General features: G+C 39.0%; 1 protein-coding gene and 1 long non-coding RNA gene across 5 annotated transcripts in view; one reads left to right on the top strand and one right to left on the bottom strand.

Annotated features, from left to right (window-relative positions):
• SBF2 (SET binding factor 2) overlaps positions 1-27,103 on the bottom strand; it is a 513,021-nt gene that overhangs the window by 95,762 nt on the left and 390,156 nt on the right. For all 4 annotated transcript variants that reach the window (XR_004250226.2, XM_032166635.2, XM_032166637.2 and 1 more), the window contains exon 17: positions 23,322-23,390. Coding sequence is in view for 3 of the 4 variants with exons in the window: in XM_032166635.2 (XP_032022526.1) it covers positions 23,322-23,390 (69 nt within the window). In the remaining variant the exon portion in view is untranslated. The remainder of the gene's footprint in view (positions 1-23,321; positions 23,391-27,103) is intronic.
• LOC116476526 (uncharacterized) overlaps positions 1-27,103 on the top strand; it is a 91,199-nt gene that overhangs the window by 33,738 nt on the left and 30,358 nt on the right. The gene's annotated exons all lie outside the window — the stretch shown is intronic.

The following is a 27,103-nucleotide window of genomic DNA, read 5'->3' as shown; positions in this document are numbered from 1 at the left end:
TGAAGAAAAAAATAGGTAAAAATTAAAAAGTCTAAATATGTGAATAGAGATTTCACCAGAGATGATATATTGATAGCAAATATGAACATGCAAAGATACTCAATATTATTAGTCATTAGGGAAATGAAAATGAAAATCACAATAACCTACTACTTCATATCTATAAGAATGGCTAAAATGACAAACACTGACGTGGATGTGGAAGAACTGGAACACTCATACACTGCTGGAAAGAATATAAAATGGCAGTACTATGGAAAAAATGTACTTTTGGCTGGGTGCAATGGCTCACACCTGTAATCCCAGCACTTTGGGAGGCTGAGGCAAGTAGATCACTTGAGAGCAGGAGTTCGAGTAAATAATAACAATAAATGCTCAGCCAAATAACCAAAAGAAACCTCTGAAGAGTTCAACATAGTTGTGTCTGAAAAGTACCTCATAAAAGAAGAACAGGCACCTCTGTTTTTGTAATAAACTGTAATCTTTATATTTCTGAAATGTATACATATATGACATGGATCATGAGGTCAGGAGATGGAGACCATCCTGGCTAACATGGTGAAACCCTGTCTCTACCAAAAATACAAAAAATTAGCTGGGCGTGGTGGCACGCACCCATAGTCCCAGCTACTCGGGAGGCTGAGGCAGGAGAATCGCTTGAACCCGGGACGTGCAGGTTGCAGTGAGCCAAGACAGCACCACTGCACTCCAGCTTGGGCGACAGAGTGAGACTCTGTCTCAAAAAAAAAAAAAAAATTACTAAAAAATGCTCTATGTAGTTCATCACAAAGGTTTAAAGTCATATGGATTAGTATGGCATAAAAATATTGGTTCACAACCACAAATGGTGGTTATAGTCATTCACCACAGTTTGACAATTCAAAAGATATGTTATGGAAACAAAGCTAAGAAGATTATGGTGTATGGTGCTAACTTCATTTCAGGGCAGCTCTACCACATGAAGGTAAGAAGATCCACTTAATATGTATTTAGTAAACAGAAGCAGCAGCCAGGGGCTCAAGGGATAGTGGGGGCAGCAGCATAGTTGCACAAGGTCAGGGTACAATAGCAGGAAACCCACATAGGCAGTCATCGATAACTGGAAAATAGAAGTACCTGCCTAGGTAGAGGAACAGTAAGCAGTTTTGGGGATCTGCATGGGCAGTGAGGTGGCATATACCTAGAAAGCTGGCTATCATTTAGCTCCAAAGATCTTTCATTTAGTAGTTCAGCACTATATTAGGATTTAAAGAAAAGACAAAAGTAAGTCCCTTGAAAGAGCATATTTCTGGCTGGGCATGGTGGCTCACACCTGTAATCCCAGCACTTTGGGAGGCTGAGGCAGGCAGATCACCTGAGGTCAGGAGTTTGAGACCAGCCTGGCCAACATGGTGACACCCCGTCTCTACTAAAAATACAAAAATTAGCCGGGCCTGGTGGCAGGCGCCTGTAATCTCAGCTACTCAGGAGGCTGAGGCAAGAGAATTGCTTGAACCCGTGGTCTGTCAAGAGATGGAGGCTGCAGTGAGCCAAGATTGCGTCATTACACTCCAGTCTGGGAGACAAGAGCAAGACTTTGTCTCAAAAAAAAAAAAAAAAAAAAAAAAAAAAAGAGCATATTTCTTTCCTTGTGTGACTGAGCTTTAGAGTTTAAATCCTCTCATTAAATCTGCATAAGATTATTTCTATCTTAGAGACTACTGTAATGACAAAGAGAATCTAGAAAAAAAAACATAATTAGGAAGCTCTCATTCTAAGTCATTTTTAACTTGAATTTTTATTGCCAAGTACATAATAGTCAATCTAAGTAAAAACTTATTCCTTATACTATTTTCTACTTCTTACTAGATGAAGGCAGAAATCACAGTACTACTGAATTACAGTTTTATAGTACATCTCTTCTTTCCTTAGTTTCTATCTACTCAACTTTTCCAGAGACCCCTAAAAAAATTATCAGAGATACAAAAAGCAAAGTCTTAAAAGCATTTCCTATAAACAAGAAAATCAATATATTTTAGGGGCCCAATTTTCCGAATTTCACTGACGTTTTGACTAAAAAGCTTAAGACTCTTGTCAATGACCAAATAAAGACTCAAATTGTAGGTTGCCTCCATGATACAGTCAACTGTGGGTGCATTTAAACTGTAACTGTTACTTCAGTGCCTATACTTTCTAAGGGTTTTATTTTGATGCTGTGGTCTTCTGAGAATCAGTGACAGCCAGCCAGAGTGATTCACTGAGGTGGTGCCTACACAAAGCGGAGGCTACAAAGCAGTAAATATGGGGTTGGGCCTTGAAGAGGCTCTGACTTACAGAATATTATTGGATGAGTCACCTAAGCTCCTAGCTTAAGTCTATTATTAAAATAACACCTCTTGACTTGCATGTACATCTGTTAAAAGCAGACTAACCTATCAACCTTGAAGAGCCAATAGTACAAAAAGTTAAAATGTTATATGAAGAGAAAGGAGACCAACTTATTATTGGAAGACAAACAGCATTGTAAGCTGATTATAAGAACATTTATTTATTGAGGAGAAATATGCCTCTGTTACTGAGAAAAACAGCTCTTCAACTTTAATTCTAGACTGTATTTATTTTGGAAAGATTCATTAAGACTGAGCCTCTAGAATGAGAGACAAGCTGTTTACCTAGTGGCCATTTCCCAAGAAAAATTATCTATCAAATCATATAGACTGGGTCAAAGTTCTCCAAGTATTTGCACGGGTAAGCCAATAATTATGCCTAGAATTCTAGAAAATGAGGAAACAGCAGTAATCATCTAGCTAAAAATGACCAAGACAGATCCAGTGCTAAGAATAAATAGCTATAAAATTACATTAAACTGTTCTAGGACTGAAGATGGTTTTCAAGCTCCAGAGGATCATTTCTCACTTCTAAGGCTTCTAGGAACACCATAAAATCCACCTTCCTCCTACCCACTAGCTCCTCTTTTTATTAATATCTAGTGGTTTGCTATTTATGTTTCATTTGTATAGTTTAAGGCCTACTTCCTAATACAAAGCAAATGTTACTGCAGGCTTGAGGATGCCTTTACCTAATTGTCCATAACCGAATATGAAAGAAGGCTTTGGGATTAAGTTTCCATAACAGGGTAGAAAGACCAGTTATGAGGGAAATGAAGTCAAAAGCAGGAGAAAATAACAGGGCCAGTGAAGTGGAAAAAAGAGTGTGGAACAAGGCAGGGGAAGCCATATATCTTCTCTATTTGCCTGGTCAATCCTCCCTGCAAGGTCCAGTTTGGGTGCTTGGAATATGCTGAATAAGCTTCCCAATTCATGGAGGGGTGGGAGAAATTGAAATTCAACTTGGGAAGCCAAAATAGATTTTTCTGCCTATTATAAAAAATTTGCAGAAGCTGCACATCTGCTGGTGTGAGACACAAATGTGAAAGTATGCAGGCACATACAAACACATAACACTTGTTAAACTTAAATCACTTAACTTGTTATTAAGAGTAGACTCACTGAGTTAGAATAAACCTCAGAGATTTTTTTTTCACTAATACATGGGAATGCCAAGATAAACAGAAGAAAAGAAACATAGCAAAAGGTCAAACAGCTAGATAGAGCAGTGCTGAAGCCAGCATCAGATGTTTTATAAGGTATTAAACAATCTGGTCACATCCTCCCTTTCTCAACTTTCTGAATACTATTCACCCCTGTAGGCTGTATCCCACAGCTGAACGAGCTGAATGCTTTGTGTACTAAACATACTCTTTGCTTTCTCCCTGCCATGACATTGGTCAAGCTGTTTCATCTACTTGGAATCCCTCCTTCCAATCTCTAATGGTTAAAATCCATTCTCCAAGGGCCTATTCAGATGCTACCTCTTTCAAAATGCCCTCCCTCTTTGCTCTCTCTTTATTTACTATGTGTTATAAACTGAATGTTTGTGTCCCCCTTAAATTCATATGTTGAAACCCTATCTCCATCCAGTGTGCCCATATTTGTAGTAAGGAAGTAATTAAGGTTATATGAGGTCATAAGGGTGAGGCCCTGATCCAACAGGATTAGTATCCTGAGATAGAGAGCTTGTTCTTGCTCTTGCTCTCTCTCTCCCTCTCTCCCCACTGCCCCATGTTCTGAAGAAAGGCCACATGACAGTGATAAGGCAGCCATCTGCAACCCAGAAAGAAAGCCATTCCCAGAAAGTGAATTGGCTGGAACTTTGATCTTGAGAAAATAAATTTCTGTTGTTAAAATACCCACTCTGTGGTATTTCGATATGGCAGCCTGAGCAGACTATGACACTATCTTAAGTAGAACTTTGTTGTTGTTTTGAGATGGAGTCTTGCTCTGTTACCCAGGCTAGAGTGCAGTGGGGTGATCTTGGCTCACTGCAACCTCTGCCTCCTTGGTTCAAGCAATTCTACTGCCTCAGCCTCCTGAGTAGCTGGGATTACAGGCGCCCACCACCATCCCCAGCTAAATTTTGTACTGTTAGTAAAGACAGGGTTTCACCATGTTGGCCAGGCTGCTCTCAAACTCCTGGACCTCGAGCAATCTACCCACCTTGGCCTCCCAAAGTGCTAGGATTACAGGCGTGAGCCACCATGCCTGGCCTAGAACTTTGTTTATACTTTTTTAACAATTATTTCATTCTATTTTGTATTACATTTAGGACTATTTTTTGCTCTAGAATGTGCTGAAATGCTATGCTACAGCCTTTCTTAGGCTTGATACAAGATAAAATAGCAGCCATAATAACAATACAAAGTATCAGTATTTCTATGACAACAAAGATGATCAAGGTAGAGTTTTTAAAAAATAAATAATACTCTACCGTTTTATAAGGAAATGTATTATATGAAGTAAGTTCCTATGTTGTTCCTATTTTTGTATGCTCATTAAGAGATAATATTTTTAAAATGCCAACAATTAGGTTTTAAAAACTAAATACTAAATCACTAATTAAACTTAAATAATTTTTTAAAATTATACTTTAAGTTCTAGGGTACATGTGCACAATGTGCAGGTTTGTTACCCAGGTATACATGTGCCATGTTGGTTTGCTGCACCCATCAACTCGTCATTTACATTAGGTATTTCTCCTAATGCTATCCCTACCCCAGCCTCCAACTCCCCGACAGGCCCCAGTGTGTGATGTTCCCCACCCTGTGTCCAACTGTTTTCACTGTTCAATCCCCACCTATGAGTGAGAACATGCAGTGTTTGGTTTTCTGCTCTTGCGATAGTTTGCTGAGAATGATGGTTTCCAGCTTCATCCATGTCCCTGCAAATGACATGAACTCATCCTTTTTTATGGCTGCACAGTATTCCATGGTGTTTATGTGCCACATTTTCTTAATCCAATCTATCATTGATGGACATTTGGGTTGGTTCCAAGTTTTGCTATTGTGAATAGTGCCACAATAAACATACGTGTGCATGTTTATTATAGTAGCATGATTTACAATCCTTTGGGTATATACCCAGTAATGGGATGACTGGGTCAAATGGTATTTCCAGTTCTAGATCCTTGAGGAATCACCACACTGTCTTCCACAATGGTTGAACTCATTTACACCCCCACCAACAGTGTAAAAGCGTTCCTATTTCTCCACATCCGCTCCAGCATCTGTTGTTTCCTGACTTTTTAATGACTGCCATTCTAACTGGCGTGAGATGGTATCTCATTGTGGTTTTGATTTGCATTTCTCTGATGACCAATGATAATGAGCATTTTTTCATGTGTCTGTTGGCTGCATAATGTCTTCTTTTGAGAAGTGTCTGTTCATATCCTTTGCACACTTTTTGATAGCGTTGTTTTTTTCTCGTAAATTTGTTTAAGTTCTTTGTAGATTCTGGATATTAGTCCTTTGTCAGATGAGCAGATTGCAAAAATTTTCTCCCATTCTGTAGGTTGCCCATTCACTCTGATGGTAGTTTCTTTTGCCGTGCAGAATCTCTTTAGTTTAATTAGAACCCATTTGTCTATTTTGGCTTTTGTTGCCATTGCTTTTGGTGTTTTGGTCATGAAGTCCTTGCCCATGCCTATGGTCTGAATGGTATTGCCTAGGTTTTCATGAATTAAACCTAAATAATTAAAAAAAATCTGTGTACATATAGTCTCTCTCTTAATAGCCTTTGAGGGCAGAGACCATGTCTTGCACATCTTGGCATCAATTCAAATGCTATGTTAAAGCATCTTAAATATAGGTACTGGAGGTATACACAATGCTTGTTAAATTCCAAAAGGTTAATTACATATTTCCCAGAGGCTTGCTTCTAAGATTATAATTTTAATTCTAATTTTATTAGCTGGAAATGTCACCCAAGAGTATAATAAAACCAGCTAACTCCACAGTCATTCCAGGTGGTTCTCTGACTTCTTCCAGGTAATCTCCTGCTACCAGTACTGAAACATGCCTATGACTGAGGGTTAATCCCATGCTTTCATCTCCCGAACACTTAAAACTCCCTCTGAAAGTGACCCCTCTTTATCTTTATGTCTCTCTTGTCATGTAAAAATCTATCAGTGACAAAGAGGAACAACTGCAAAGCTGCAGAAATTAAAAACAGACCTTTTGAGTTAGGTACAAAATGCTTGCACTTTGGACATAAAGGGAATTTGCTGAGTTACTGAAGCAAGTATTTATAGCACCACATAATTGATTTTCTGCCATAATAATTTCTTCTGTAATTCAGCAGCTCCTCCACAAATCCCCATCAAATCTATGACTTCTCAAAAATGCTAACAATGCTGGCTAATACAAAGGAAACAGTGCCACCTAAGCAAAATTAAACTAGAATAATAATCTATTCATAAAGTTCTTTTTAGGGACACATAGTTATTAAAATCTTTGCTTTTGTTATTCACGAGTCATGAGTTTTGCATTTTTCATTCTTTTCTCAATTATTTTATTAGGCTGTATCTTACCAAAAGTATTCTAATTCCTATCTTCAGGCTACAAAGTCCTTGCCCTAAATGAAAATATTAGAGTCCACAAAAACCAACATAATCAAGTATGCCCTGTGACTTCCAACCCCAAAAGTGGAGGATGCTGACATGCATCATCATGGGTTTTGCCATTTGCCAGCTGGAGGACCTGGGCTAAGCTTGGTGAGCATAGGGACTGTGTCTGTTTTATTTGTCAATGTATATCCAGTGACTGGTGAAGCAGACATTCAATTTATAGTTGAATTCATGTTCTGTCTTTCATTCAACAAATACTCGTGCACTTCCTATATGCCAGGCACTATGTTAGGTGCTTTATATGAATAATTTCACCTTTAGTTATCACCATTTTAGAGTAGAAGAATAAAAGTTCAGACAGTTAAACATTTGTTTCAGATCTCAGGATGAGGCCAGGCTTGGTGGTTAGTGTCTGTAATTCCAGCACTTTGGGAGGCCAAGGTGGGCGGATCACTTGAGGTCAGGAGTTCAAGACTGGCCTGGCCAACGTGGCAAAACTCTGTCTTCACTAAAAACACAAAAATTAGCTGGGTGTGGTGGTGCGCACCGGTATTCTCAGCTACTCAGGAGGCTGAGGCAGGAGAATAGCTTGAACCTGGGATGCAGAGGTTGCAGTGAGCTGAGATCATGCTACTGCACTCCAGCCTGGACAATGAGTGAGACTCCGTCTCAAAAAAAAAAAAAAAAAAAAGATCTCAGGATGAGCCAAGATTCAAATCCAGATCTTTCTGTGGCCCCAGAGTTCAGGCCTTTTTCTTACTATACCACACAACAACAATTCACAATCAGAAGCTAAAAGCTAGAGGTTGTGAAGCTCACATGTTATTAACTACATCTGGCTGCATATGTGTTTTGGCTGTCTAGGATTTTTGAAAAATGAAGCCAACATTTTAATCTGAAGAGGTTTTACATACAATCTAAATTTCACGCTTCTTTTGAAAAGCCTAAAGATGTGGTAGCAATGTTCCTACATCCCTGTATGGCAACAACTGCTGAAGCTGAGCACAGGCTGCCCCTTAGATGGGACATGTACTCTTCATGTGGCCTGCTAACTCATTTGTGTTATTTGTTTGGCCCCTGTAGATTTGGTTTGTAACTTTCGCTACCTCTATGTGGATCTCTAAGTACCCTCATCAGTACTTGTCTGTTATACTAGCCTACTAAGTGGCCTCTGTTGCTCTAACCTCTCATCTTCCTATCTTCTACACTGCTCTAGTTTGTTTCTGAAACAATCACGTCACTGCCCTACTCAAGAGTATGGTATTATGTACTCCTTAGTGACCAGAGAATAATATTAGTCTAAACTCCTTAACATGACATTCTAGACATTCTGTGATTTGATTTCAAATTACTTTTCCTGTCATATTTTCCTTGTGTAATGACTGCATGGATTGCAGCTATCCTAGGAGGGGGTGTCTAGTAGCCTGCTACAAAATTCTGCCCCATCAGCATTTTAATCAATGGCTTGGATCACAAAAAATATGATTTTCAAATTTAAGAAGAAGAAAAAGGAAACTTACAATTTATTTATATCCAGCCTCAGAAATGCATGCCTTAATCCTTTTACCGCCTACAGAAGACTTTGGCAAGTGCTTAACAAAAAGATCTGGAGTCAGTGGTGGTTTTAAGGTTATGTACAAGCCACTCACAGAGACACTGGTGCTCCTTTGCCTTTTTATAGCATAAAAAGGCATTTTTGGATATAGAATCTCATTTCTTCAAGTCCAACAACAAAAACAGGATGACAGATAAAATATTTAAATGAACCGAATGAATGATTAAAGTAAGAATTGTATTTGGACAGAAAGCTCTTGGCATGGCACTGGTACCTAAGGATAAATTATAACCATGAACATTTTTCAGAATTCCAAAGATGTGTTTAGCACTCTGCTGGGGGCTGGGATGGTGATTCTAAAATGTACTACCACATATGAGGCTCAAAACACTGGGGTGAAGCCAGTGAAACTGATAATACAGTTGTTTTAGGAAGAATGAGTAACTGTTAATTGTTACACGCATCTCATCTCTCCTAACTACAGAGAGAGTTAAGCTGTAAAAATTTAGTTTATTAATTCCAAATAAGGGGATACTGTCCAGATACTTTTCCCCTGCCTTAATCCTTCTAGAGGATTCAAATCTAACTCCTGTTGGACTGATTTCTCATGATAACACTTTGGCATGGAGCATGCCCAGAGGTCAGCTGCAAGGCACTTCCCAGAAGTCATGTCAGCTTCAGCTAGCCTTCTTGGATGGAAAAGAGAACAGATTTTAGCTTTGGCCAAGTAGAGCCTCTACAACACTCCCCATCCCCCCCAATTAAACAAATAAAGTTGATTTTGTAAGGAAAACAATAAAAGCCTGGGCAGCATAGCAAAACCCCATCTCTAAGAAAAAGAAGAAGAAGAAATAGGCTGGGCATGGTGGTGCACACCTGTGGTCCCAGCTACTCAAGAGGCTGAGGTGGGATGATCCCTTGAGCCCAGGAGTTTGAGGCTGCAGTGAGCCATGGTTGTGCCACTGCACTTCAGCCTGGGTGACAGAGTGAGACCTTGTGTTTAAAAAAAGAAAAACAATAAAGCACAAATGTGTTGTTTTTCCACAGCTCTCCTTGTAACACCACAGATCTTTACACAACATAATGAGTCAAGTTATTAAACATGCAATTCGGAAATCAGTTACTTAGTAAAGAGATAAAAATTCCAGACCAATACAAATGTCACCTTAACTTGAAAGACAGCAAAAATGCAAGCAGCTGCCAGATAACATTTCAGAAAATGTATCCTAGGGCTTGCTTGAGTGAAAACAAACCTCTTCATAATTTTTTAACCTTGAAAACTTTGCATTTGTACTTTTGTTGTTTTTAGAAAATTTCCTACAAAATTCACAAGATTAGGATGAAGCCAGTAAAATTTTTATTGTTACCATGAGGAAGAATAATTGTTAATGGCGACACAATATCTTAAATCACAGAAGGTATACAATTGCCTAACTTCAGCAGATATCTGTAATATGTAATTTAGTGTTGAACCACTGATTTGCACTTCCATACAGTTCTGTTTTTGTGAAACTTCTGATACAGTGCTTAAATATATCTTCTCGGCCAGGCGCGGTGGCTCATGCCTGTAATCCCAGCACTTTGGGAGGCCAAGGCGGGTGGATCACAAGGTCAGGAGATCGAGACCATCCTGGCTAACATGGTGAAACCCCGTCTCTACTAAAAATACAAAAATTAGCTGGGTGTGGTGGTAGGCGCCTATAATACCAGTTACTTGGGAGGCTGAGGCAGGAGAATCACTTGTACCCGGGGGGTGGAGGTTGCAGCGAGCTGAGATCGCGGTACTGCACTCCAGCCTGGGTGACAGAGTCAGACTCTGTCTCAAAAAAAAAAAAAAAAACCCCATATCTTCTCTTGCACTAATCAATATTTCTTTTAAGCCATACTTCATTACAAACTTAATAAAATATTGTTTAATTCACATTGCTTCTCTTGCCCAAGCACCTAAAATAGCTACCTATTAGCCTGGGCAATATGGTAAAACCTGTCTCTACCAAAAATACAACAATTAGCCAGGTGTGGTGGCACACTCCTGTAATTCCAGCTACTAGGGAAGCTGAGGTAGGAGGATTGCTTGAACTCAGGAAGCGGAGGTTGCAGTGAGCCGAGATCATGCCTCTGCATTCCAGTCTGGGCGACAGAGCGAGACTCTGTCTCAAAAAAACAAAAACACACACACAAAAAAGCTCCCTATTGGTCACATATCTGGATTTTACAACCTGGCATCAAAGGTCTACATAATAATGGCAATATTAGCTAAGATGTCAATAGCACTTACTATGTACCAGTATTTCTACCATCTATTGCTGTGTGGAAAAAAAAAAACCAGCCAAAACTTAGTGGCTTAAAAACAACCCTTGTATTTTTTTTATTTTAAATTGATTAAAATAAATTTATACCCAGGACATAGCAGAGGACTGCAGGTGCCTCCTCCAGCTCTGTCCCCTAGAACAACCATTTTATTACCTCTCACTAGTCTATGGATTGACTGATGGTTAAGGGAATAGGTTCTGAAATCAGACTAACTCTCAAGGTTATGATTGTGAGGATTAAGTCCTCACATGTGTGTATATGAAGTGCTTAGTGAAGTGCTTAGCATAGTTATCTGGTACCTAGGAAGTGTTCAGTCAATGCTGAGCATCATTATTATTATATTTTATGAGTTACTTATCCTTAACTCAGTGATAATAAATCACAAGTTCCTCAAAGGCAGAGGCTAGGTCGTCGATGTTGAGGTTCCTCATTTATACTACCAAAGGGTTCTTAACACAAGAAAGACCTGAATAAATACTTTTGATTTGAATCAACAGGTGTAATAAATTAAAAATAAGTATCCCTCATTTTTCATTAAGTTTTTAGAACCCTCAACTTACAGACCTGAAAAAAAGGGGCCCTAAGTTATTTTTTGGAGGCTGGAATCTCCAAGTACTCCCCCATGCCAGCCTGGAGAGTACTATCTTTATAACCAGTGTCTACTGGTGAAGTAAGACATTAAGCTGTATTAGACATCATCAGCATTTACACAGAAGTGAATGATAGACTCTTAGGATTCTGAGACCCTTGAATACTTCTGGAATTTTTAAGACACTGATGGCTTCAGCCCCAGGGATTTTGTTTTCAACTACCCTTTGATGGGGGCTTTGCATCTGTTGTCTTTAAAAGCACTCCAGGTGATTCTAAGGTGCAGCAGAGTTAAGAGTCATGGGTCCAGGTCAAAGGATTAGAGCCCATATTGAGCAATAACAGATCTGCAATCAGGAGACCTGGGCTCTTGTATTGAATATTGGATCATCAATTCAATTCGAGAAACTGTTTTTGTGAAATGCTCTATGCTAGATATCACAACATGAAGAATGAGGAGCCAATAATCCGGACCTTTAGTTTTTGAGTCTGATCATTTAAAGATGGGAGTGGTTTTCCCACTTTTTAAAAAAATGTGGTTTTAGCTTTTAAAAACGAAATCTTACATATAAGTTCAATATATGCAAAAGAAACAAAAGGAAAGCAGGTTGGCATCCGGAATTCCTACTATACTGCATTAGCCTTCCCCCTGCTTTTCTCCATTGGAAGCTGACTCTAACTGCATTTTCCTCCTATAGTTTTGGTGGCGTACTTTCTCCTTATCCTAAGGTTGCAAATTTCACTTTTCTTGGAGCGCAGCGGAAGAGAAGTCAAGCATTTGCCACAGAGCTGTGGGTGCACAAAATACTCAAGCTGACTAGAACCTTGGCTCAGAACAGTCCCTATCTGCTCAAGTCTTACGGGAGGCACTGTAGTTTGTACCATTTCTGACTTTCTGCTTAGACTCTCCCATGTGTTTTCTGGGCTAAATTAGCCACTCTTCTCCAATTGTTCCAAGTAATATTCTGGGAAAGGAAAACCTAACAAAATAACTTAAACATTCAATCATGTAAATACATTCTCAACATTTCATGGAAACAATCTAAGGCAGTAAATCCATAAACCAAAGAAAGCTTTTTGGGACCTAGACATTCAAATAGTGTAATTACGGCCCGGCATGGTGGCTCACGCCTGTAATCTCAGCACTTTGGGAGACTGAGGCGGATGGATCACTTTAGGTCAGGAGTTCGAGACTAGCCTGGCCAACATGGTAAAACCCTGTCTCTACTAAAACTACAAAAATTAGCTGAGCGTCGTGGTAGGCGCCTGTAATCCCAGCTACTCAGGAAGCTGAGGCAGGAGAATTGCACCACTGCACTCCGGCCTGGGGGATAGAGTAAGACTTTGCCTTCAAAAAAAAAAACACCAAAAAACAAAAAACAAACCCCGCCCCCACCCCCCCCCAAAAAAACCCAGTGTAATTACTTCCCATTATTGAACATGATGCCAATACTCTTGAGTGGCTCATGACGAACTCTTCATTGTATTATTTGAAAATTTAAAAATATTATTAAAAACTTAAATCCATATTGTCTAATATTTTCTTCCAACCCTCACGTTGCCCACGAATAAAACTCTTTCAAGTCTAAGTCTGTATACTTCACGATCTTTTTTTCTTCAAGTTTTACAAGACGTAAGACAGTGGGTAGAAACAGCAATAATCTTACTGGTTCTGAGAAAAATCACAGTAGACATTAAAGCTTGCTAGTTCCTTTTTTGGTTTAGTGGGGACAAACACTTTATATTATGTTCTATACATGGTGATAGCAAAGTAAGAAGAGGTATACTTTTGGAAGAAATTCATTTTTTTCTGGAAGACGAAAAATTTCAATAAAAATTTTCATGTTTTTATTAAGTTATTCTGTTGTAAAAATTTTATTTTTAAATGTGTATGTCAGGTTGATGGTCCTGGAATCCTCCTGTAATAGCGTCCAGGATGATTGTTTCCAAGGCAGAAACAGAATTGAAACAGACCCACACAGGACAACCTCCGTAGCCTTGCCCCCCAATCTTCTGGCATGACTTTCTAGGAGATGGGATGCCTCCTCCCTTCAGTACGATCTTTGCCTTCACCACCTACTGTCTCAGAATTAGAAGAGAGGGCATTGTTCCTTTTGTCAAACACATGGTCCCTTTACCTGTTTGAGGGAGGTGTTACAATCTTCTAAAAAGAAAATGTACTTGGAAGGGCCAACAGAAATAATCAAATTCCACGCTACTGTAGAATAAATTAGAGTCTGGCTCAGTCATAATTATGTTTCCTTTCTCACTGTTTTCTTGCAAAATAAATGATCAATTGATTTTTAATGGCACTACATAACCTACTAAAGACTGCTCAAATTAGCAACTTTCTTTTAACTTCTATTCCAAAGTAGAAATACTGCAACTTCACCTGATCTTCACATGATTCTCCTGTGCTGTCTCATTCTTTAGCTTTTCTTCATTTTGTTATTCCATAGATTTTTTTTCCATGTTTCTGACCTCTATTGCTTTTTTTTTTCTCTTCTTCCAACAGAGTTCTGTAATCATCTCTCTGTAGAAGCCTCTTGTATTTATATTTTTAGCTGGACCTACCTTTCAAGTTAAAATTCTGCAATTTTCCTTATTTTCTGGACAGATCCACATAGAATTCCAAGCTACGGGTAGCCTGTAGTTCTTTTGGTTTTAGTTTTATTATTAATAATTAGGAAATCTTTAAAAAGTGGATTTCTGCCTTTTTTTTTTTTTTTTTTGAGGCGGAGTCTCGCTCTGGAGTGCAGTAGCACCATCCTGTTCCTTCTGCCTCCATTTCCAGTCACAATTCCCAGTAAGTGATTCACGTGTTTCTTTTTTTTGCCTGTAATATTTATGTCATCTCATACTTCACCCACTCTTTATCTCTTTCCCACTTGCAAGATAAATGCTCATTTATCATTCATGGGCACACATGTTACAATTTTTGGGGGTGTTCCTCGGGTCACCAGGAACTAATGTATTCTTACAGTACTTAGATTGTATCTGTTTTAGAATACACATGCTATAATTTGTTTGACTAATCTATCTTCTCTGTACGCATGTGCGTTTAAGGCTGGAGATTTTGACTTGTTGGCTTTTGTAGTCCTAATACTCAGGACGTGGTAGCATAGGACTTCAGTGTCTACTGAACTGTACTATATTTCTTTTGGAGTAGAGAAAGAAATAGTCTTAGTAGGCTGCCTCATTTTTCTGAAGAATGAACAAAAGGGTCCAAACCTTTTTTTCATCATATTAAAAAAAATTGTCCATCACACGAAAAAAGTTAATCATCATACAAAAAAAGTTGACAAGTTCAGAAAAATATTTCATAAAATTAAAAATTAGTAATTATTACAAAAATAAATTTAATAAGATTAAAAATACTGTTAATTATTCACTGAAAAACACAATAAGTGTTCTAGAGCTTCTGAGTAAATTGCCCCAGTTTCCTTCTATCACTAGTTTAAATAGTATATATAAACTAATCTTAATAAAGAACATTAGTTCTAAACTAATTATAATAATTCACAGTTTCTCAGAAGCAGAAGTTTTTCAGGAGCCGTAGGATAAAGGAACAGTCTTTCAAAACGAGAAAGGAAAAGTGGGAGAAGCAAGGAGAAGTTGTGCTGAAAGGGAAGAGGAGGAGGAGGAATGCTAAACTGTCTTAAAGAACAAGAAGAAAATGAAGGGAGGAAATAAAAGCAAGACATTAATTCTCTGACCATTCTAAAATTCTGCTGTGCTGGAAAGATGTGCTGTAATAAACACATTCACATCTTTTCCAGGCTAAATTTGGATTCAGCCAGCATTGATGCTTGTCTTCACTCTCAAACATTTTTCTGCTAATTTATTTTTAAGATTAATATTTGGTTTACAGCAGAAAAAACGATGAAAAAAGACCCTTCATCACCCACTCCCTCCCGTCTTTTTTTTTTTTTGTGATCAAAAATATAATCCCTTGAGATCTATTGTAGGAAATGCGATGTATCCAGATCATGAAGTCTGAAAAAAAAACAGAATTCTTTTCGTATTTTGTAAATTTTTGAGACCTCTTATCATTTACCAATTAAAAGTGATGACTTATGAAATATCTATTTTTTATATTTCTGTAAGATTTTTCTTCTAGCCACAATCTCAATACTATGAAAGTTGGCATATTTGTATTCCATCAGAATTACCTACAAACTCTCATATCTATAGTAGGACAATCAGGATCCATATTAATTACTAAGGCAAAGCCAGTATTCAAGGAACTTCTGAACTATCAGTGAAATACAAAAGTGTATTTAGTGTAATTTTGAAAACTACGTTTCCTATTAGAAATATGTGAAAATGGCCAGGCATGGTGGCTCACGCCTATAATCCCAACACTTTGGGAAGCCAAGGGGGAGGATCACTTGAGCCCAGGAGTTTGAGACCAGCCTGGGCAATATAGTGAGATGTCATCTCTACAAAAGAAAAAAAATTTTTTTAATTAGCTGTGTGTGGTGGTGCATGCTTGCAGTCCTGCTACTGAGGAGGCTGAGGTGGGAGGATTGCTTAAGCCCAGGAGGCGGAGGTTGCAGTGAGCCAAGATGGCATCACTGTACTCCAGCTTAGGCGACAGAGCTAAAAACCCGTCTCAAAAAAAAAAAAAAAGAAGAGAAATATATGAATATTTGAAACTTATAAATAACACTTTGTAACGATTAATTAAACCATAACATCTTGACTTTGCCCCCTCTAAGCCAAAACTTAATGAAGCATCCTTGCTGGTTATATGTGTGAAAATGGCTGAAGAAATTAGAGGGCAGGAGTGATGCCAATTCAATATCTCTAAGCAAAAAGATTTAAAAAAAGTTTCTAGAGGTATGCTTCATAAATTGGAACTCATTTGAAGAACTCTATTATAGTTAAAGAACATGAGGTTTGAAATCAGACAGAATTCAGTGAGTCCTGTTTTGACATTTACTAGCTAGGTAGTATAGATTCTTTCCAAGCCACATTTCCTTCACCTTAAAATGGAATAAAATTTCACTGGGTTAGATTAGGTACTGCAAGTCAAACGTAGCATCTTGTATATAGTAAAAGTTCAGTAAATATTAGCTCTCTTTATTATTCCTGTCACCTGCCTCTGGACTCCCATTCTTTACCGTGTTCTGTTAGGTAAATGGACTTACATAAGAAACACCAGGCTTTGACACGAAAAACACAGATTTTACTTTACTCATGTTAGAGGGTATCGGCTGGGGGAATACCTAGAGTCTGATGGTGGCAGGAAGGTCACCACTTAGCTAGCTCAGGAAATGCTGTGACTCTCTATACTAATGTCACTAACTGATTAGGTCAGATTTACACAAATGACACAAATGACTTTTCTAACTGCTTCTCTGATTAGGTAAGTTAGATTCATACAAATGACACAGATTACTTTTTCCAGGTAGACTTTCCTATTACTCTACCCTGAATTTACTTGCAATGGGCTTTCATATTTTGAAATGGAAATAATAACTAGGTCTAAAAATTTTATTTACAGCCAGATAAACTAGTGGGTCTTTATGTAGAATGTATAAGCTAAAGTTAAAATTCAGCAATAAAGAAATTAAATAACTATAAAATCAGGTAGAAATGTAAATTTATATTTCTTTAAACTGAGGAGTCATGTTGTACATCTCACATTTTTTCCTAATATATTTATAAGAGAATTAGTTCAATTGTATATTATATACTGAATTAGACACATTTTGAAATAATACAGGTTACCTAAGCACTCCAGGTGTGGAAAATTCTTAATAAGTAGCAGTCTTAACGAAATCTTCTAACAACATGGGTGAGCCTCAAAACCTTTATGCTCAGTGAGAAAAGCAACACACAAAAGAGCATATATTATATGATTCCCCTTAAATAAAATGTCTAGAGAAGACAAATTTATAGAGACAGAAAGCAGATTTGTGGTTGCCTGGGGATGGGGAGTGACTGAGAATGGGCATAAGGTTTCTTTTTGGGGTGACAGAAATGTTCTACCTATTTATTTATTTCTATTTTTTATTTTTGAGACAGAGTCTCACTTTGTCACCCAGGCTGGAGTGCAATGGCGTAATCTCGGTTCACTGCAACCTCCAACTCCCAGGTTAAACAGATTATTCTGTCTCGGCCTCCCAAGTAGCTGGGACTACATGAGTGTGCCACCATGCCCACCTAATTTTTGTATTTTTAGTAGAGACGGAGGTTTCACTATGTTGGCCAGGCTGGACTCAAACCCCTGACCTCAGGTGATCCAACTGCCTCGGCCTCCCGAAGTGCTGGGACTACAGGCATGAACCATCACTCCTGGCCTATTTATTTATTTACTTACTTATTTTTGTTTTTGAGAAATGTTCTAAAATTAGACTGTGGTGATGGTTTTACCACTCTGTAAAACACTAAAATTACTAATATACACACTTAAAATGGGTGAATTTTATGATATATAAATTATACTTCAATAATCTTCTTCAAACAAATCTTTTGAATGGCTAGATACTAGAAAATAAATTTTTACATGTTGAATGGAGAATTTTGAAGAAAAAATATGTTTCTCCTGAGAATACGTGCTTGAATAATGCTCTTATTCTGAAGTAAGACCTAACTCAATCAATAAAACTTCCTCAAATGCCAACTACATGTGGGGGGATCTTTAGAATCTGGAAAGGCTTCACTTCAGGATGATTGTACTTAAGGTGAATAGGGTATTTATTTTTCCTCCCAGGGTAAACATAGGCTATAATGGGTACTAAAGGAGAAAGTGTTAGCTCTCCTGGGAGTCATTTTGAGTATCAATAACCAACAGATGTGCCTCAAAGAAGTAATGGGACGGCTTTGCCATACTTTGACAGATTCCAGGAAACCCTCTGGAATACCCTGGTTATTAAGAACTACAACAGGGTGACCCTGAGGTGCATGGGTCACTGGAGAGAAGGCATTAAGTTAAAGGTGGCAGCCGGGTGTGGTGGCTCACGCCTGTAATCCCAGCACTTTGGGAGGTTGAGACAGGTGGATCGTCTGAGGTCAGGAGTTCGAGACGAGACCAGCCTGGCCAACGTGGTGAAATCCCATCTCTACAGTAAAAATACAAAAATTAGCCAGGCATGGTGGTGGGCACCTGTAATCCCGGCTACTCGGGAGGCCGAGGCGGGAGAATTGCTTGACCCAGGAGGCAGAGGTTGCAGTGAGCTGAGATCGTGCCATTGCACTCCAGCCTGGGCGAAAACAGCGAAACTCCGTCTCAAAAAAAAAAAAAAAAAGTTAAATGGTGGCTTGTGGTGAAGGGGCCATGACTTTCACTGTTGCTCACTGCTATTGTTGGGAAGGAATAATACAAAAGTATCCTATTGTGGTTCTATTTCTGCTCTATTGGGTTTTATTATTTTCCTTTTAAAAAAGTAACCTTCAGACATGAACCCCTGCTTTACATATTCTCAGTATACACTCTGGCTCTGAATTTAATAAACATAATCTTTAAATGAAAAGGGCATAAGTAAATCAATGAGTAGCCCAATGTTATTATTCATCAACTTTGAAATGATTCCTCTATTGTCAACAGCTGATGAATGGATAAGAAAGGTCATTAGTATGTGTCCTGAGGGTAAGGGATTATGTGTTACTAATCTGTGATTACTCTGAAACAGATATATGCAAAGGGCTTGGCATATCTAATAAATTGAAATCGAAAATGCAAGTACCATATAAACAACAAACATAAGTATAAAAGATTACATTATTTTTCACAGTAAAAGTAATCCTAAGAATTTAAACCTGGCTGTTAAGGTACCACCTTCAAAGAAGGCTTCCATAAGAGTTAATGAATTACATGTTACTTAGTAAAAGTGGAAAGAAGTAAGAAGGAACTGTAGGCTTACAATCTAGGGGAAAAAATAATTTGTGGTGGCTGTCGCATGACAAATTCCAAAGGATCTAAGACAGGCGATGTTACAAGTGGGAAAGCTTGAACACTCTGACACTAAATAAAACTCTAAAAGATAAACATAACCTTTCATCTGGGCTAACGAAATATCCTGCTCATATGAGAATAGTAGGTACATACAACACCATCTTTTCATTAAAAATATAAATGGAGTAATTAAAAATAATTAGGCATATGTGCTATTATGAAAGGATGACCAAGATGTATTACTAACTGAAAAAATCAAGGTGTGAAAATAGCGTAAATGGTTTGATTGTTTTTGTTAAAAAAGATACTTTTTTAAAAAATTATTTTTATTTTTATTTTGAGACATAGTCTTGCTCTGTCACTATCACTGACACTTGCACTGTCACTCCAGGCTGGAGTGCAGTGGCGTGATCTCGGCTCACTGCAGCCTCTGCCTCCTGAGTTTAAGTGATTCTCCTTCCTCAGCCTCCTGAGTAGCTGGGACTATAGGCGCACTCCACCATGGCTGGCTAATTTTTGTATTTTTAGCAGAGATGGGGTTTCACCATGTTGGCCAGGCTGGTCTTGAACTCCTGACCTCAAGTGATCCACCACCAAAAAAAGAAAATTTTTATCTGCATGTGCTGGCAGTAATGCGTGACTCTTCCCTGGCCCCTCACCCTCATTCCCACTCCTTTTCCCCAGGAAGGAAACCAATGGTTCAGAGGAAATGGAGTGAAGGTGGAAAAGGGAACTTTTACTTTGCATTTTGTTCCTTTCTGTACTATCTGGAATATATATATATAATTTTTTTTTTTTTAGACCGAGTTTTGCTCTTGTTGCCCAGGCTGGAGTACAGTGGCGCGATCTCGGTTCATGGCAACCTCTGCCTCCAAGGTTCAAGCAATTCTCCTGCCACAGCCTCTCAAGTAGCTGGGATTACAGGCATATGCCACCATGCCTGGCTAATTTCGTATTTTTAGTAGAGATGGGGATTCTCCACGTTGGTCAGGCTGGTCTTCAACTCCCAACCTCAGGTGATCCGCCCGCCTCGGCCTCCCAGAGTTTTGGGATTACAGGCGTGAGCTACCGCACCCGGTATATATATAAATTTTACTTTAGATAATGTCCATCTGGTTGGTGGCATTGTGGACCAGTTTGATTTTTAAAAATTATCTGCACTATTAGACTACTAATATAAGTTCCTAGGGACCATGACAATGTTTTATTAATGTTTCTGCCCAGATGTTGCCTGTTATAGTAGCTTTTTATATTGAGATACTCAATAAACTTTTATTCCATTGAAAAAAATTAATAATGTTATTTAAAGTATTTTAAAAGTAAGTTTAAACAAGACAAGCAGCTGAGTCCATTCTCTGAAGAAATGCTGGCAAGACCCAGGAGTTTATACTAGCTGGACAGTATGAGGATGGCTAATTTGCAATTTGTGCCCAGGATAATGCAACTTACATCTACTTCCTGAATTAACAAATCTAATATGCACTAGAAATAATTTTCCAAAAGGTAAAGATTTAGAAAATACCCGAGAATCCGTGTGATCTACCTTACCTAACCCCTCTGTTATCAATGTAGTACTTCTTTCTTCCAAATCTATCCTTCTCTGTCTTGCTTTGTGATACTGCCCTTATAAACATTTCTCCCTAGCCAAAATGCAGAATATTAAGCTTTGCCAGTAAAGGTGCAGAAGGAACACTGCAGTAGAAAGTGGATTCTCTTCCTAGTTCTGGTGTACTTTCTCCTTCTTGCTCCTGTGGTAGGCACCTAATGGTGGTGTGTGGGACCACAGTGGCAGTGCTATCTATAAAGTTTCAGCGGTACCCCAGGTGGTAGCTTCCTATCAAGTTTCACTGGCACTCTAGAAGTTTCAGGGCCATCCTAGGGGGTGGCTTCCTAGCAAGTCTTGCCAGCACTCCAGCAGGCAGTTTACTGCTTGCCAGTTCTGGTCTGTGGAAATTCTATGCCATCCAGTGGCCACAACACCTCTCCAACATGATCTGAATCAGCCTAGATCTGGGAAGGGGCTCTCTTCCAAGTTTGCTTCTTTGTTACGTACTATGCCTGAGCCATAGAGGTAGTAGTTGCTCCTTATATTCTATTCCTGTATTCTTACGAATTCTCTTTACTTCTTAGTAGTTAATCTTATTAACTACTTAGTAGTTAAAACCTATTACTACTTAATAACTCCTTATATTAAAATTTCTGGTCAGGCGTGGTGGCTCATCCCTGTAATCACAGCACTTTGGGAGGCCAAGGTGGGCAGACAGCTTGAGTCTAGGAATTTGAGACCAGCCTGGGCAAAATGATGAAACTCTGTCTCTACAAAAAAATACAAAAAATCTGCTGGACGTGGTGGTTCACACCTGTAATCCCAGCACTTTGGGAGGCCAAGGCAGGTGCATCACAAGGTCAAGAGATCAAGACCATTCTGGCCAACATGGTGAAACCCCGTCTCTACTAAAAATACAAAAATTAGCCGGGTGTGGTGGCATGTGCCTGTAGTCCCACCTACTTGGGAGGCTGAGATAGGAGAATTGCTTGGACCCGGGAGGCGGAGGTTGCAGTGAGCTGAAATCGTACCACTACACTCTAGCCTGGGTGACAGAGCGAGACTCTGTCTCAAAAAAAAGAAAAAAAAAAAAAATTAGCTGGGTGTGGTGGTGTGTGCCTGTAGTTCCAGCTCCTTGGGAGGCTGAGATGGGAGGATCACTTGAGCCCAGGAGGCAGAGGCTGTAGGAAGCTAAGATTGTGCCACTGCACTACAGCCTGGGCAACAGAGTGAAACACTGCCTCAAAAAAGTAAAAATAGGCCAGGCCTATTTTGGGAGGCCGAGGTGGGTGGATCACCTGAGGTCAGGAGTTTGAGACCAGCCTGACCAACATGGTAAAATCCCATTTCTACTAAAAATACAAAAAATCAGCCAAGTGTGGTGGCGCATGCCTATAACCCCAGCCACTTGGGCAACTAAGGCAGGAGAATCACTTGAACATGGGAGGAGGAGGTTGCAATGAGCTGAGATTGAGCCACTGCACTCTAGCCTGGGCAACAAGAGCTAAAACTCTGTCTCAATAAATAAATAAATAAATAAAATAAAAATAAAAATAAAATAAAATTTCCCTGTTCAAATTACTGGTGTGGTTTCTGGCTCCTGATTGGACCTTGACTGATTCATCCCTAAACCAAAACAATCCAAAACAAACTCATCCAACAACGGACAATGCCAACCACAAAAAATCAAATCTAAGCCCACCACTAAAACCTATGTATGATTAATCTGCTAACACAGATAAACAGTATGGCAGTTACCAAACTTGTTAACTTATTGCTTCCTGAAGCTGACTGTGCATGTGGCTGAATAGTAAGTCAGCTGCTACCACAGATTTACTGTTTATTATTGTGTATTTCAGAAGGATGTATTAAATGCATTGTTATCTAATTCTTTACAAGTCCTTCATGGGAAAATAAATTTGCTGGTTTTTATCTGCCATAATAATGAATCTATTTATGAAAAAGCATAGATATAACTGTAGTAAGTGACAGAATTTTAAAAAAATCACTTTGAACACTCCAGAAAATTCTCAGAAGGTTCGCAGAAATTACCAGTAAAGTTAAACTCTAATTTCTGGCTTCAATGTCATTTATTCAATAAATATTTACTGAGTGGCCCTGGGACACAGCAGTAAAGAGGACAGACAATATCCCAGCCTCATAAAATTTACTTTCTGTGATGGGGACAAAACATGTAAACAAACCAATATGTAACATAAATTCAGTTGTTATAAAGTACTATAAAGAAAATTAAGGAAAAGGATGTAATGGGTGTGGGTGCTATTTTAGGAGATGATTTAGTGTTCTATATTAAATTTCCTACACAAAGCATGCAATAAATGTTATAATAAATATAACCACAGATATATCTTAGGCATACTACTAAGAGGACAGGATTCATGTAGTTCCATAATAAATCAAACTGAATACATTTATGTAAATCATAACAAGCTTATATATGGACCAATGAAACTTACCCTATAGAAAGCACTGGTCAAAGGGAGTAATGCTGCGGCAATGTTGTATTCTTCTAAACTTGAACAATCCTTTAAGCAAAACAAAGACAAAAGAACATTAGGATATTTACCAGAAATCACAAATACATGGGAACTAACATCTGGGATACACTGTTTACTGTCCTATGGGGTTTTTACCTTTTTATTTTTATTTTGCAGAGGACCTGACAGAGGGGTTTGTACTTTTATTCCAAATTGCCATTAAGGCATAGCTAGGTAAGTTTTTGGGGAAAAAACTGTGTGTGAGGCACATTCTTTTATAAATAAGGTAGAAGTACCTTTGAGAAAGGTATTTTCATACATTATTGCTGAGTAGCCACCTTTACTTTCCTGCTCTACAAAGACTGTGTTAAAAGTTGTGTAACTTACACAAATTTTTTTTTGGAGGGAGTTTTAGTATATTTACCAACTGTATTCCATTGAGTCTAAGATACATTTTTTTGCACATTTTAACATTTCTGAGATTGGGATCATCTTATAATTGGCTGGAGGTATTTTTTTCTTTCTTATTGTTATACAAAAAGGGTTATCTTGCAGGCCAGGCGTGGTGGCTCATGCCTGTAATCCCAGCACTTTGGGAGGCCGAGGCAGGCAGATCACCTGAGGTCAGGAGTTCGAGACCAGCCTGGCCAACATGGGGAAACCCTGTCTCTACTAAAAATACAAACAGTAGCCAGGCATGGTGGCGGGTGCCTGTAATCCCAGCTACTCGGGAGGCTGAGGCAGGAGAATCGCTTGAACCCCGGAGGCGGAGGTTGCGGTGAGCCAAGATCCCACCACTGCACTCCAGCCTGGACGACAGAATGAGACTCCATCTCAAAAAAAAAAAAAAAAAACAACGAGGGGGGTGGCGGGGAGGATCTTGCTATTGATCAGACAAGATATATCACTGATTCTAAAACCCATTGAGTGAAATGCTGATGAATAGAAAGGTCAGGAAATCTCAGTGGGAAGGTAAAATGGCACAGTGACTGTGGAAAACAGTATAGCGATTCCACACACGCAAAAAAATATATATATAGAATTACTGTATGTTACGGTTATTCTTCTTCTGGGCATATACCCAAAAGGATGGAAAACAAGAACTCAAACAGGTTTTTGTATACTCATGTTCACAGAAGCATTATTCACAATAGGCAAAAGGTGAAAGTGACCCAGGTGACTGTTGACAGATAAGTGAATAAACACAATGTGGTATACAAGCACACACATAGATGCATAGAATATTCAGCCTTAAAAAGAAATTCTGACACATGCTACCACATGGATGAACCTCAAGGACAATATGTTAGATAATTTTTTTTTTTTTTTTTTGAGACAGAGTCTCGCTCTGTCACCCAGGGTTGGAGTGCAGTGGTGTGATCTCAGCTCACTGTAACCTCGGTTTCCCAGGTTCAAGCGATTCTCGTGCTTCAGCCTCCCGAGTAGCTGGGATTATAGGCACATACCACCACACTTGGCTAATTTTTATATTTTTAGTAGAGACGGGGTTTAACTCCTGACCTCAAGTGATCCACCTGCCTCAGCCTCCCAAAGTGCTGGGATCACAGGCATGAACCACCATGCCTGGCAGATAGATATTTTCATATAGTTATATTAACCAGTCCTTCCTCTGTCTAGCAGTGAGGTCCAATGTGGCCAGAATCCAGAATAGTGCCCACAATGGCTGCAAAAGCTGCAATTGATTTCCCTAGTGGGTGAAGAATAGTGATTAAAGCCCTGACCTTAGACAATGTAGCCATCTCCATCAAAACTCCTCATCCATCTGTTATATGTTTGCATGAAATGATTTTAAACTCATAGAGCTGGGACCTTAGACATCAATTATTCCAGTGCAATTCCTCCACTTTCCAGACTAGAGAAAAGAGGCACAGATGTCAGCCACAGAGCCACAACTGGAATCTAGATTTATCTACCTATCAGTGTGGTGTTTTTTCCTCTAGACACTGCCTTTTGTACTTGCTTTCCTTTAATTTATGAGGTAGAAAATATGGATTGTCTGAACTTCCAGCACTAATTTTAGAGTGTGAGGGTGGTGAGAATAGACCTGACCAGGAGAGCAGCAGAAGGCTTAGAGCTGCCTAAGTGCACTAGTGCCTGGGACAAGCACTCTAGAAAACAGGAGGAAGAGTCAGAAGGGAAAGTCAGAAGTGAGGAAGAGTCAGAAGTGAAATAGGCAAAGATAATCTTTGCCTATTTCAAACTACTGCTGCGGATGGGGAGGGTGTAGTACTGCCCTGAGGAACAAGGAAGAAACTTTCAAGAGCTTAGCCTAGAATTGGCCATCTAGTCTAAAGCTAGTCTTTCTAGCCTGAGTGCTTTTGGTACTAGGATCAGCTAAAAGAGTTTTCAATTGAATTTCATGTATTGTCAATTCTGAAAAACAGTTTAGAATTTACTGCATGTTCTATTGCAATGACTACTGAAACAATAATGGATTATAAGGCTGGGCACGGTGGTTCACGCCTGTAATCCCAGCACTTTAGGAGGCAGAAGCGGGTGGATCACCTGAGCTCAGGAGTTCAAGACCAGCCTGGGCAACATGGTGAAACCCTGTCTTTACAAAAAATACAAAAATTAGCCGGGCACGGTGGCCTGTGTCTGTAGTCCCAGCTACTCAGGAGGCTGAGGCAGGAGAATCGCTTGAACCTGGGAGGCAGAGGTTGCAGTGAACTGAGATGGTGCCATTGCACTCCAGCCTGGGCAACAGAGTGAGATCTGTCTTTAAAAAAAAGGATTATAAGATAAATCTCAGCAGTAAGAAGTCATTCTCATATGGCTCACATTCTGTGACCCAGTTAAAAATAAAAAAGTAAAAGATAGGCTCAAGCTTCCTATATTATGCTAAAAATAATATTTTAACTAATTCATCCTATTGAATAAATATTTATTGGAGAAATGAATAAGTGAATAAACAAAGGAATAAACGTAAGGAGAATAATGAGAAAAAGGAGCTACGGACAGAAACTTGGGAAAGATATGTATTTATATAAAGGCAGAGAGGAAAATCAAGATGGGGAAGGGGAACTGGTGAGAATGGTATCATAGATGTTAAGAGGAAATGACCAACAGTGTTACATGCTTTAGAGGAAGTTTAGTAAAATAAAGATTAAAAAAAAAACAAAAACAAAAACATGAGAAACTGATGAATATAAGAGGTCACTGGTGACTTCTGAAATTACTAGAGAACAGGTGAGTAGAATAAAACAAAAGGCCCTGACTATAAATCTTCAAGGTTGAAAAGGAGAGCAATAAAATAGTCACTTGGGCTGGGTGTGGTGGTTCATGCTTATAATCTGAGCACTTTGGGAAGCCAAGGCAGGAGGATTGCTTGAGCCCAGGAGTTTAAGATCAGCCTGGGCAATATAGGGTGACTCTGCTTCTACAAGAAATAAAAAAAATAAAAAATTGGCCAGGTATGATGGTGCATGCATGTAGTCCCAGCTACTTGGGAGGCTGAGATGGGAGGATTGCTTGAGCTTGGGAGTTTGAGGTTGCAGCAAACTATGATCACGCCATGACACTCCAGCCTGGGTGACACAGAGAGACAATGTCAAAAAAAAAAAAAAAAGCCACTTGAAGAGTTATTACATCTAAGTTTATTGTTTAATGAATCTCAATAGGGCTCAACTAGATGAATGGTGAGATTTTATCCAATCCTTTGATTCTTGAGAATTAGAAGGGTCCCAAGTACACTAAAAGGGAAACTCCAGTGGAGGAGAGAGAGGAAAAAGAAAGATCAC

This window comes from Hylobates moloch, unplaced genomic scaffold (assembly GCF_009828535.3).
Source record: "Hylobates moloch isolate HMO894 unplaced genomic scaffold, HMol_V3 SCAFFOLD_11, whole genome shotgun sequence".
NCBI classification, from domain to species: domain Eukaryota; kingdom Metazoa; phylum Chordata; class Mammalia; order Primates; family Hylobatidae; genus Hylobates; species Hylobates moloch.
Note: the sequence above shows the minus strand (reverse complement) of the source record. Positions and strands in the feature narration are given on the sequence as shown.